At 36.3% G+C, this 14,074-nt stretch overlaps 1 protein-coding gene across 4 annotated transcripts in view; it reads left to right on the forward strand.

Annotated features, from left to right (window-relative positions):
- The window catches only part of PPP3CC (protein phosphatase 3 catalytic subunit gamma), an 82,269-nt gene that overhangs the window by 33,557 nt on the left and 34,638 nt on the right, over nucleotides 1–14,074 (forward strand). For all 4 annotated transcript variants that reach the window (XM_045852878.1, XM_045852876.1, XM_045852879.1 and 1 more), the window contains exons 2-4: nucleotides 1,914–2,111; nucleotides 2,425–2,549; nucleotides 7,788–7,899. In XM_045852878.1, coding sequence (XP_045708834.1) covers nucleotides 1,914–2,111; nucleotides 2,425–2,549; nucleotides 7,788–7,899 — 435 coding nt within the window. The remainder of the gene's footprint in view (nucleotides 1–1,913; nucleotides 2,112–2,424; nucleotides 2,550–7,787; nucleotides 7,900–14,074) is intronic.

The raw sequence follows: 14,074 nt of genomic DNA on the forward strand, positions 1-14,074 counted from the left end.
GGCTAACTTTTCACCCTGTCTTGGAGACTCAACCAGATAAATAAAAGATTCATCATAATATTTTATTTTTGTTTTACTTTAATTAATTAATTTGATTGATTGGTTTTAGAGAGAGGGGGAAACATTGCTTTGTTGTTCCACTAACTTATGCATTCATTGGTTGATTTTTGTACGTGCCTGACTGGGGATCAAACCCATAACCTTGGCGTATCAGGATGATACTTTAACCAATTGAGCTACCCATCCAGGGTCTATTTTTGTTTTAAGAAGTACATTATTCTATTAAAATAGTATATTGATACTCTATCTAAATAACAAAGACTCATTTATCCTTCAAACTAGAATACTTTGAGAGGGAAAGGGAGAACCGTTAACAGTCATGCTAGGAGAGCAGTTGGAATCTAGGACTGTCCTGGGTAGACTGGGCTATGTCTGCTCTCCTATCTCAAGGTCATCATTTCCTGGTTGAATGGCTACTGTCATTTTTTCAATGAGCTTTGAATAGTCAAAATGAGTCAAGTCCTACCTAAGAGCATGATGAAGCCTATTGTAGGACCTTCTTTACTTGTAAATAATATAAAATAGTATGGCTAGATCAAATCTAAAAATTTTTAAGTGCCTATAGATTTCATATTGGTTCTTTTTTAGAATTTTTAAATTAAAATAAAATTTTTTCAATTACAGTTGACATTTAGTATTAATTTATATTAGTTTTAGGCATACAGCATAGTAGTCAAACAGTTATATAATTTATGAAGTGATTCCCCTGATAATTCTACTACCCACCTGGCACCATTCATAGTTATTACAATATTGTTGAACATGGTCCCTGTGCTGTACTTTACATCCCCATGACTATTCTGTAACTGCCACTTTGTACTTCTGAATCCTTTCACCTTTTTCACCCAGTTGCCCTCAAGTTGGCCTTAATAATGCTTCCATAAAGTTAGAAGTGGAACCACCAGACACGAAACAAATCACAAGTTTAAATGAACCCCTCCTTTTAAATTTGTGGTTTATAGACTCAAGGCTATTAGATCACAGGGAATGTATAATAGACTGCATCACAGCATAGTTAAGTAGAAGATGATAGAGAATTTAAAAAATGTCAGAGACTTTTTGTTAAAGCTCCTAATTCACCTTGATGTAATATACACTTTATATCCGGCATAAACTGAAGTTAGTCGTTAGTATTTCTAGATTAGAAAACACAAGGAGCCCTCCCACGTCTCTTCTTCTCAAGAAAATGCTCTGTTATCCCAGCAAGTTATTCTCAAGGATGTTTATTCTAGTGGTGTTCTTGTTATCGATAGCATGTTAAGTAACTATCTTTTAAGATTAAAGCATCCCACTATAATTCTCCTGATAAGGGACTGAGGTCAAACTTTTGGAACAAACTTCTGTTTTCCTAGGTCAGTTCTTTGGAAGAAATAAATGCTCTTTCAGTGTTGTGATATCTTTTCCTTTGTTTTCTGTAACCAAGGTTTTCTGTAACTTGTAGTAGATTCTACAAATAAATGAAAAGGGACTAGATAATAGGAAGATTTTGTATCCTCTACAAATATTTGTAACATCTTTTCCATGGATACAAAATCTTCCTATCATCTAGTCCCTTTTCGCTTATTTGTAGAATCTACTATAAGTTTTTAGTGTTTATATGAAAAACATTGTACTTTATACACACCTACATATACATATCTTTTAAATGGCTGGCTTTAACTGTGACCTTTAAAATAATTAGAACCAATCATTCATAATATACAGTACTTTAGAATTTTTCCCGTGTGGCTCTGGTGGTATGGGTGTGAAATAATGGTGATATATTAGGTTTAATTTGTTACATTAAAGAAATATGTTCACGGTTGTTCTCTGTACATTTAAGTATTTTAAATGATGTTTTTCTCTTTCTTTAGCTGTCCCCTTCCCTCCAACCCAACGGCTTACTGTGAAGGAAGTGTTTGAGAATGGGAAGCCTAAAATGGACGTCCTGAAAAACCACTTGGTGAAGGAAGGGCGACTGGAAGAGGAAGTGGCCCTAAAGATAATCAATGATGGGGCCGCCATCCTGAGACAAGAGAAGACGATGATAGAACTAGATGCTCCGATCACGGGTAGGAGAGGTGTTTGCGTGGGGGCACTTTGATTTGAGCTAATGACCAACTAAAATATGTAGTCAGTTCTCTAGGAATGATGGGACAGTTTGAGAAATTTTTTGTGTGTTTTTTGTTCACTGAAGAAATACAGTGTAGAGTGTGTGTTATTTCCAGAAGGACTGTTCGTGCTGATAGACGGACAGCAATTCCAGAGCAGCCCAGTCAAAAGTAAAGTGATTTGAAAGTTAAACTGTGATCCTTTCACTCATGTGATGCCCTTTCTTTCCTAAGACATACTTTTTCACCTCACCCTGTGCCTTTTTTCTCCTAGTGTGTGGTGACATCCATGGACAATTCTTTGACCTGATGAAATTGTTTGAAGTTGGAGGATCACCTAGTAACACACGCTACCTCTTTCTGGGTGACTATGTGGACAGAGGCTATTTCAGTATAGAGGTAAAAATTAAACTGGACACTCTTTAGTATAAAAAAACTAAAATGAGAACATTGACAGAATTATAAACTTTGTTACTTCAATAAAGTGATAGCAAAATGTTTTAATTGATATAAACATTCTTTTCCTTTTTTTTTTTTAGCCAGTAGAAAGTCTGACAGAAGGCTATATTAACCCAGCTTTGCAAATAAGTTAAATGTTTCCTACCTTTCATCTTTGAAGATACTGTTCAGGCAGTATAAAAATGACATAAATTGCTGTTCACCTTCAGTGGGGCTTGGATTAGCTGACCTTAATTATAAAACCATAAGCTGCTGGGCTGCAATGAACTGTTAGACTGCCTGCCAATGCTGCATAAGCAGGCACTTAGCTTATTATAGGAATAATTTCTGATGCTGTTACATATGATTAAGCACTTAATAAATGTTCATTGGAGGAAAAAATGATTAATTAAAGAAGTTAATGTGAAACCTCACAATTTACTTTTATGTATTTTGAAAATTAAATGATGAGAAAAAGGTTACAATCAAAACAAACTGTGTTTTTTTGTAGAAAAGTTAAAACTAATTTAGAACTTAATGGGAGGGCTTGAGTACAATAGAACCACAACACATTTATATTTAATGTCTACTGATTCAGCTAGACATTCTCGGCAAATGAAAGAAGAAACTTTGAGATAGTGTGGGTGATTGAATTTATAATGCGCCTGAAATAAGCATGAAGTGCTTGTCACTGTTCTTGTCGCCTGTAGTTTTGCCTCTTCCTCAGACTGAGAATCTCACTGCACTGTTTCTGGTGGCCAAAGGTTTGTTGTTCGTGCAGCGTTGCTCCTAAACACAACTCAGTCATCTCACCTGGTGCCCAACCAAAGAAGCGGCAGTTGTTCTAAAACTGCCAGAAAAATAAATGACAAGAGAAAGAGATCTTACTCTTCAGTTAGATAGGCAGTCTAAATTCATGAATCAGAAAAGTTCAGTGTTATCTGCAAGTGACTCAAATTCATTCGGTGTCATCTATGAGGACAAAAGTTAATGCTAGAGACTAAGAAAATAAGCACATTTTCCCTGCTGCTCAGTAAATACCTAGTCTGTAAATAGGTTCCCGAGAAGGGTAGAGATCATACTTGTAGACTCTGTCATTGAAAAGCTTTCGAATTCCTATTTTCTATTTGTGTTTCAATAGACAGTGAGTCAGAAGTTTGGATGTTTGAGACACATTGAATGCTCACTTCTTTGTATGTTTGCTAGCATGAGGAGGTTTTAGAGGTTGAAGAAAAGAATACAGAACTTAGTGAAGTTTTAATTAGTCATTTAATGAGACTTTTTAAAAAGATAAATATTGTGCCAAATTAACTTCTGTTAACTCACATACTTGAAAAAGTTTCAGTGCATCAATATATTTAGTAAAGCATACAGAAAAATCCACAATGATTTTTATACACATATAGCATATTCAGAATATTTTGTTACCTATTTTTCCTCACTCATCAGTGAATGTTTCTTGAGTGCCAGCTTTATGGCAGGCTCTGAGGAAAAAGTAAGTAACAAGAGCCATACTAGCTATAGGAACTGACAGTCGAATAGAAAAGATACACTTATGAATAGACCTTTCAGTGTAATACAGAGGTGTGTGCTTAACTAGCAGCAGGACTCTTCATGTTAGGACCTTGAACAGTGCCTGACACGCAGTAGACACTCAATTTCATCATTCCTCTTTTGTTGGATGACTAGGTTTGTAGCAGGTCCTCCTTATTGCCTACCATCTTCTTCTTCCTTACTGCCAAAATCCCTATTTTGTTCAGATAAGTGGAATGGTGGTGGGGGGGGGGGGTTCAGAGAGAACCTTTGATTTCAGGGCAAGAAGGCTCTTATCCCAGCCCCAGCAATGGAATCCATGTGGGTCTGATCTAGTCATGACAGACCATTCCCTTTCACCGGTGGGCTGGTGTCGGGCTAAACATGGGATGCTGTTTTGCCCGGTAATGTATAAAGGAAACTCTGCTGGGTGTTTGCTTTGTTTTGTTGCTTGGGTGGGAAAAGCAAGTGCGTGTGTGTTTTGAAACATTTTATTTCCAGATGAAAAGACCCTGGTAAGATGGAAGCTTTTGGATGCCCCGTTTCATTATGCCATTTCAAATGTGTACTCTAGCAGCTGTTTTGTGACCATGAGGAGGTGCTATTAACTAAAGGTGAAAGGAGACCTGCTGTGGCTCACAGGTCAAAGAGGTAGAGAGAACATGGCTTCTTGGTGATGGTGCTGAGCTGGTACACTAAACCTGGACATCCCACCTCCAGACTTCGTGTTTCATGAGATACTCAAAGGTCTTCATGGATTAAGCAACAGTTAATTGGTTATTGTATGACTTGTACCATATGTGGTACAAGGTTGTTTTTTAAATATTTCTGTTCTACATACTGCTGCAGTTAACATCTTTTTAACATATCTTCGATAGCATTTCTGATATTTCCTTAAATCAGATCCTTGTATGTGAAATAACTGGGTAAAAGAGTATATTTTTAAGACTTTTGATACATATTGCCAAACTGTTCTCAGAGAAGCTTAGTTCACTTTATTTTCTCTTCCCATAGTTAATAGTTTTTCTATCCTTTAGCCTTTATGATAGAATCAAGGCATGATGATTTTTTTTATGCCCAGAACAAGCATTGATCTTTCCTGAAGCAATGTGAGCTTTGATTAGTACACCAAGGACTCATCCGAATGTCACTGATAAAGCAGAACAGTAAAGTTTCACTTTTCCCTGAGCCCTTTGAGGTTCCTTCTGCATTTGTACCAATTAGAAAGTACTTCCTCTGTGGTAGGGGAAACTAAACTTTGGTTTCCTTTACTTGATTTTACAATAAGAGAAAGGATTAAAAGGAGCATTATCAGCACAGAACATACTAAATACACAGGAGCCACCAAAGAAAAAATGTTATCAGATGACCAACTGTTGAACAATTGTTGACATATAGAAATGATTCTTGAGTGAAGTAAAAATTCTGTTCACGTGGAGTAAGGAAGTAAGTGAGTGTCTGAACAAACCTTCTGATAATCATAACCTTATCATTGAGTTGTGCAAGAAAATTGTGCAATTGCATTTTGATGTATGTTTTAAGGGAATAAAACTTGAGATTAGAGACCAAGAAGTATATCAACCAAATTACAATGTAGTGTGGATATGGATTACGCTTTTGTATATATCATTGCTTCAAAAAGGTGAGTTGGTCTTTTTAGGAGTCAAAATAAAGACCCAAATAAATTAAAAGATATATGATGTTATCAGTTGGGAAAGGTTAATACAGAAAAGAGAAAGTGCTTTCTAACTTTCTGTATGGTTTTAATGTAACTTTTCCTTGGAATGTTTTATTCAAGTTATGTCAAAAAAGACAGTCAACCAAAAAGAAAAGCAAAAAAAAAAAGCTATCCAAGTATATTTATTTATTTGTTTTTTAATCCTCACCTGAAGATATGTTTATTGATTTTATTTTATTTTATTTTTTTATTTTATTTTAATCATTGTTCAAGTACAGTTTTCTGTCTTTTACTCCAATACCAGCCCTCCCACCCAGCCCTTCCCACCTCCCTCCCATTTCCACCCCCCCTAGTTTTTGTCCATGTGTCTTTTATATTTGTTCCTGTAAACCCTTCCCCTTCTCCCCTTGTTTATTGATTTTAGAGAGAAAAAAAGGGAGGGGGAAAGAGAGAAACATGATTGGTTACTTCCTGTACATGCCCTACCCAGGGATCGAACTGCAATCTATGTATGTGCCCTGACTAGGAATTGAGACTGCAGCCGTGTGGTGTATGGGGTGATGCTCCAACCAAATGAGCCATCTGGCCAGGGTTATAAGTATATTTATATGTCTGTCTATATTTAAGTTTTATAATGTTTATTTTGTAATGTCTGTCTCAAATAAAATGTACGTATATTCAAAAATTTCATTTTTTGAGAAATTATACTGCAAATGCACCATAATTATATACAATGACATATGAATTAATATTTTGTCACAATAATTGAGAGATTCCACTGGCATTTAATGAGCAGCATCCGGGTATACAAAACACCCTGCACTCTGAAAATTATGCTTTTCAAGAAGTTAGTAGTATGTATGTTGAGAAACAATGCTAAATTCTGGCAGTATGTGCCAGTACCACTGCGTTAATTGTAGAAACTTTATAGTATGTTTTAACATCTGGTGGGGCTAGCCCCCTTCGTGATTTCTCTTTTTCACTGTTTTTCTGGTCGTTTTCTGACTGTTCTTGCATGTTGTTTTTTTTAATGTAAATTTTAGTATCAACTTGTCTAACTCCATCGAATAGCTTGTTGGTGTTTTTATTGGAGTTGCAATGATAGTATAAATTAAACTAGGAAGATTTAAAGTTGAATCATCCTATCCAAGAATAGGGGATGTCTTTCTGTTTGCTTTTTTAATTTTTTATTTATTTTTAAAATTTATTTTATTGTTAAATTCCAGTTGTCCATATTTTCTCCCCACCCCTCCCTCACCTCTATTTGTTTATATTTCCTTTGTATCTCTTGGGAGTGTTTTAAATATTTCCTGGTATAAGATTTGTACATACATTTATTTCTATGTGTTTAATTTTCTTTACTGCTATTATAAATGGAGTTTTCTCTACCATTGTGTTCTATTTATTATTTGTGTATATGAAGACTGTTGGTTTTGTGTGTTAATTTTATATCCTGCCATGTTACTGAATTTTTTATTATTTGAGTTTTATCATTGATTTTCTGGCTTTTTTAGGTATGCTATCATATGATATTATCTGCAAATAGAAATAGAGCTTTTTCTTTACCCATTGTTAACCCTGTAATCGATTGCTTTTATCTAATTCTGTAAGCTAAACAGTGTTGAATAATAGCAGAGATAGTGGATATCTTTGCCTTGTTCGTGATTTTAGTAGAAATGTCTGTGGTGTTTCTCCATTAATTAAAAGAAAGGTCTTAGGGACTAAGGTATATATTATAGATGTGTGGGTGGCTTTGTCACAGAGTTCTAGATATTTGTGCAGAACACGGGAATAGAGAGAGAGTTCTATGAAGATTACAGGCTGTGCTCTGTCAGTTCTAGGCATACCACTTTCGAAAGCCAAAGGTTTCATGTTTCAACTTGGGGATAGTCATAAGTGTCATTACAAGTCATTGGAATTTACATAAGTTATCTTTGTGTGTTATCATGGTCACAAATAAAAATTTTATGCTTGTATTTGTCTTGTAGTGTGTACTGTTTTTATGGAGTTTAAAGATTAATCATCCCAAAACATTGTTTCTGCTTCGGGGAAATCATGAATGCAGGCATCTTACAGAATATTTCACCTTCAAACAGGAATGTAAGTATAATCACTTCTCTAGAACTTTTCTAGGTACCCTGTAAGCAGTTCCAAAGTGAATCAAACTTGAAGAAAAGAGAAACGAACGGAGCTCACATGCTTCCCTTTCTTTTTTCTGGTGAGAACTAAAATTCCACCCTTTAACACATTGATTTTGAAAATAACTTTTGGGTTTCCCCCCATTTTTATAAGTATTACATTTAATATATTTGGAAAACAGAGAAAAGTCCAAAACAGATAAAAATTATCCATAATCATATCAGTGAAAGATATTCACTACTATTTCAATATTTGGGATATAGTCTTCTTTCTTTTTTTAAATTGAATTTCTTGGGTAACACTGGTTAACAAAATTACACAGGTTTTAGGTGCACGCCTATTCTTTTTTGTATATATAAAAACCTATCATTGAACAGTTGAAATATTTATATACATATGTATATTTTTAAAATAAAATTTGACTCATATGGACTATTTAATAATTTTCTCTTTTCACTTTATGTAATAGCACTTTCCCATATCATTAAATATTTTAATGTGATTTTAAAATGTTATTTTAATGTTTTTAAACTATTTCATTTTATGAATGAATTTTCATGTATGTAGTAAATTTAGTAACAACTGTAGGATATTTAGGTTGTTTCTAACTATAGATAATACTGTAATAGTAAAAAATGTTTTTATGATTATGATTATTATTATTATTTTAATCCTCACCTGAGGATATGTTTATTGATTTTAGAAGGAGAAGAAGGGAGAGGGAGAGAAACATCCATCGGTTGCCTCCCATTCACACCCCAACCAGGGATCGAACTGGCAACCTAGGTTTGTGCCTTGACCAGGAATCAAGCCCTCAACCTGTTTGGACGGTGCTCCAACCAAGCCACTTGGCCAGTGCAAAAAGTTTATTATTAAAGGTAGAATTGTTTTTCAAAAATCACAACATTACTAGGTGATTGAAAAAACAAAAACAAAAACAAAACAACCTTACCAATTTCTTTGACCAGAACCTAGGTACTCACAATTGCTGTTCACTAATATAGGTGACTGTATCGGGGATGTTGGGAGAACCTGCCCCAGGGCATTCACACTCCTTGTTTCTTGTTTCCCCAGATACCTGTCTGCTTGTAAGACCCACATCCTTCCTTCATTCATGACATCTCTTCAGAGATTTTCTCCCCTTGTTGCTTTTTCTAAATTAAAATCATGTCATTTTACTCTCACACCCTGCTTTTTCCTCATAGTATCTATCAACACCTAAAGTTTTTATATATTTTATATAAGCCCTGGCCAGTATGGCTCAGTTGGTTGGAGTGTCGTCCTGTGCCCCAAAGGGTTGCGGGTTTGATTCCTGGTGAGGGTACATACCTAGGTTGTGGTTCAAGGGCGGGTCTGGATGCGTACAGGAGGCAACTGACCGATGATTCTCTCTCACATTGATGTTTCTCTCTCTCCCCCTCTATCTCTGTCTCTTTCAAATCAATGAAAATATCCTCAGGTGAGGATTTTTAAAAATTATGTATTTTTTAATATATTTACTTATTGATTGTCTTTGTCTCCACCAGAACTTAAGGTCCATGATGGCAAGGACATGCTTTGCTCACTGTTGCTTTCTGAGAACCATAGCTAATAACTCATATGAGATGCTTACCAAATATTGGTTGAATTAATTTGTGGAATGAATAATCATCTATGATTTGTATCTTTAGGACAAACTCTCAAAGAGAATTGCTAGGTCTGAGGGTATGAACATTTTAAAGTATTGATAAATACTCTAAATAGCCCTCCAAAAATTATGTACCAGTTTATAGAGTAAAAGGAAAATACTAAAGTTAAAAAAAACAAAATTCTACCTTTATTGATTTCTAAAATGTTATATTACCATATTCTCTGTAAAACCAAGGGAGGTAAACTAAATCTCTTGGGTCCTGTCTGGCTCTGAAATCTACCTCGTCCCCTAAATAATACTGAACATATAAAAATACTTTGGTGTTAGTACAATTGATATTGTGATTACGGCTTTCACTTTGTGTCCTGTTCATATTTTTCTTCAGATTACTATCTTGGAGGAATGTATTATAAAATATTTAAAACTTTATTCCCAGAAGAATATTCAACATTGAAAAAAACTTTTAAATTTGTGTTTAAAGACTCAGAGTTTATTCAACTCCCCTTTACCCCATAAAATCCCTTTACTCGTAGGTGGGTTACAGTTTGGTAGTGCCCCACATGCTCACATTTGCTTCTGTTGCCAGCAGCTTTTTTGTATTGGAGTTGGTAGTTGTATGACAGTTCTCCTCCTAGCAGAGCCTAAGAGGACAGGTGTTCTTCTTGTAAGAAATATCAGAGTATGAACACTTAAAAAAATTCCTCTGACAGAAAAGTCAGCTACAGATGGACAAGTACAGAGCATTACTGGAAGAAGCACTGTAAATCAGCAGATAATAACCAGGGAGTTAAAAAACATTAGATCTACTGTGGTGGGTGTTTAAATTGATGTAAAGAATTTAAAGAGCAATTTTGGAATATCTGTAAACATTTTGACCCAGCAGTTTGACTTCTAGAAATTTATCTTGTTTTAATGCTGCATAATATATTACCACAAATTTAGATGCTTAAAACAGCTCACATTCCCTCACAGTTACTGTAGGGCAGGGGTCCAGGCACAGTATGGCCAAATGCTCTACTCAGGGTCTCACCGAGCCAAAATCAGGGTGTCGCCAGGGCTACAGTTTTCATCTGTAGCTTGGGTGTTTTTCCCCAAGCTCACTAGTCACAACCCTTGTGGCTGTAGGATTAAGGTCCCTTTTCCTGCTCGCAGTTCCGTGTGCTGTGGCTCCACGGATAGTTAGGTCATAATATGGACGTCTGCTTTCTTCCCGGCTGCCCGAGTGCCTCTCTCTGCCTTCCTCTTCTGTGCTTAGCAGCTGGAGAGAACCCTCTGCTTTTCAAAGGCTGGCCTGCTTGGGCCAGGCCCACCCAGGAGAATCTCTCTTTCACCATAATGAAGTGTAATGGGAGTCTCAGCATGTTCACAGGATCCACCCACTCAAAGGGGCACAGGTTATACAAAGGTGTAGGTTGTTGCAGGTCATTTAGAATTATGCTTACCACACTATATACTCATAAAAAGACAATAAGATATGGATAAATATGGATGTTCATTGTAGTGTTAATTGTAATGGCAAAAAAAAAGAATAATGAAATAATAATGAATGTCAATAAGGGACTGCTTAAATAAGTGATAATATGAGGTCTGTACAGAAAAAGTCCAGCCATTATTAATATAATGAGAACACTTTGTGTGACATTGGTATAACCTGGCAGCCAAGGAGAGTGGACTGGAATATGCATGTGTGAACAATGACTTCACTGTACTAGTCAGAGGGGACTGTAGGTGCCACTGAGTGAGCATGAGGACTGTGTGACTATTGAATTCAAAATGACTGTGAGTAGAGCAAGGAATCTGCATCAGATTTTGTGTTAAGCTTGACCATTCCTCTGAGAAAACTATTTGGAGGCTTCAGAAGGCTGCAGCTATGGGCAACTTGTGATTGGCAGCTTTATCACGGCAACGCACCTACTCATGCATCACATCTTGTGCAGAAATTTTTGGCAAAACATCAAATCACCCAGGTGACTCAGCCCCCCTACAGCCCAGATTTGGTGCCCTGTGACTTCTGGCTTTTTCTAAAACTGAAATCATCATTGAAAGGGAAGAGATTTTAGACCCTCAATGAGATTCAGGAAAATATGATGGGACAGCTGATGGAGACTGGGAGAACTGTGTGAGGTCCCAAGGTGCCTACTCTAAAAGGGGACTGAGGCATCATTGTCCTATATACAGTGTTTCTTGTATCTTGTATCTTCTTCAATAAATGTCTCTATTTTTCATATTACATGGCTGGATACCTTCTGGACAGACCTCGTACATCTAAAAAATGGAATGCTAGGCAGCCGTTGAAAAATCAAGATGGATCTAGATGTACTGATATGGAGAGATGTTCAGGTATATTGCTACATGACAGAAACCATTTGCAGAACATGTGTAGTGTGACCTCCTTTGTAAATTAAATATATCATCTGCAGAAATTGGTCCTAGTGATTATCTGTGGGGAGTTGGGTCAGGAGGACTTGTACTGCCTAAGTTATCTTTCATCACCACTGCAGTACTGTTACAGTAATTTTTTTAAACTGGTAACTTTAAAATTACCCAATTGGGGCCCAAGCATTTAAAAGACTTTTTAAAACACCCCAGGTAATTCTGCCACGTGCTACTAGTTAAGAAGAGGCTTAGAAGGTGTCTACTGTTTGTCATTTGAGGACCACTTCACCAAATAGTTTAAAAACTGGAGTATTTTGCATTGTTTCACAAAGTCAAATATTAGAGTGTTCCTCATTACACCTCTATTCTTTTACCTGGAAAAGTTAAATAATGCATATCAAGCCTTAACAGGTCAGTAAGGCCCTAGAACAGTCAATATTTAGCAATAGAGAAGTAATAAAGAAAGCTGTCTGTGGATGCCTCTGTTCTGAATTAAAATTCAGGGGTTTTCTAGGGTTTTATCTAATTCTCTATTCTCTCAGAGGTTTTTTTTTTTTTTTTTTTACTAGTATAAATGATTCAGACTACTTTTGGAAGCCCGAACAATAAGTTCAAGAAACATTTTTAAGTGTCTGATTTTGCACCAAATTTCTTATCTCAGGTTTTTATTTACTTATATGCTTTAATTTAAACCAGGTTTCTTTCTTTTTTCTTTTATCTACCAAGATACTCCATCTGTTTCATTCTAATGCTGCATCTGAAATATAAATGCATCTTGGAACAAGGACACAAATTCAAGTACAATTTCAGAATTTATTTCTGTATAAGGAAAGGGCACGTATGGTGCTTTGCATGGGTGCTTTTACTGATAAGTGGGTCTCTCTTAAAGAGCCGTCACTGGCTTTTACAAGCAGCCCCTTCTAATTACTAATCAGTGGTGCTCAGTTCCAATTGTGCAGCTGCAGTCCTGTTAGTGTTTCTAAAGGGGGCGGATGGAGGCGTTTCTTTTTTATATCAATTCTTAAATTACTCTCTATATTTTTTGCAATGCTTTCAAATCCAAAGATAATTTGAGTAGCAGAGAGATGTATAAGGTGTGGCAAAAGGAGGTTTACGGTTATGAGTGTGTGAAATACAGTTTATTCTTATATTATTATTATTATTTTCCACATGAAAAACTGTAAACCTACTTTACCCCACCCTCTATTTATATCTTTGCAAAAACATTTCTTTATTTTAGATACTTGGAAAGCAAGAGACCTCACGCTTTTCTGATTCCATCCCCTAGTCCTGGGTCCAAATTTCTAATGTAAATTAATTTTTTGTTTACATGAGCTATTTTTGATGTGTAGTTAATCAGCTTACTGATAGGTTCCAGAAACTCCTGTGATTTTGCTAATGAAACAGGATTGTTGTGTTAGGTTGATTTAAGAAAAGAAATAACTTATTATTCATTATAGCATTATAGTAGCAAGAGATTGGTGTGGTTAGGCTACGGTATACTCGTCAAGTGAAATACTATGTAGACATTAAAAAATAATTACAAAGCTCTTCATCCAAAGATGTGATCTCTGAAATACGATAAGTACAAAAAGCAAGTGCAAGGACTTTTCTGGTCAAGATGGAAGTGTAGGTAAACATGGCTTACGTCCTTGCACAACCACATCAAAATTACAACTAAACTACAGAACAACCATCACTCAGAACTGTCAGAAATTGAGTTGAAATTGAGTTGAACCGCATCCATTCAGACTGGGGGGAGACATGGAGAAGCAGAGACGCAGAACAGGCCAGTCCCACATCCACGTGTGGAAGATAAAAATTCAGGAGGAATCTTGGGAGTGAAGGGTCCCAGCCCCACAACAGGCCCCCTAGCCCAGGGTTTTGGTACTAGGAATACCAGCCCCCATAACTTCTGGCTGTAAAAATCAGCAGGGTTTGAGTCAGTGAAAGGAATTACTGGATTCCCAAGCAGTTCCTCTTAAAGGGCCCACATACAGACTTACTCAGACTCACTCCCTCTGAGCTCCAGCACTAGGACAGCAACTTGAAAGGCACCAGTACCACATGGGGAGGAACTGAAGTGTCTGGCATCAGGGTGAGAGCTGAGGGACAGCTTTCTCCCAGGGA

This window comes from Phyllostomus hastatus, unplaced genomic scaffold (genome assembly GCF_019186645.2).
Source record: "Phyllostomus hastatus isolate PE091 unplaced genomic scaffold, TTU_PhHast_1.1 phas_contig_98, whole genome shotgun sequence".
NCBI classification, from domain to species: Eukaryota; Metazoa; Chordata; class Mammalia; order Chiroptera; family Phyllostomidae; genus Phyllostomus; species Phyllostomus hastatus.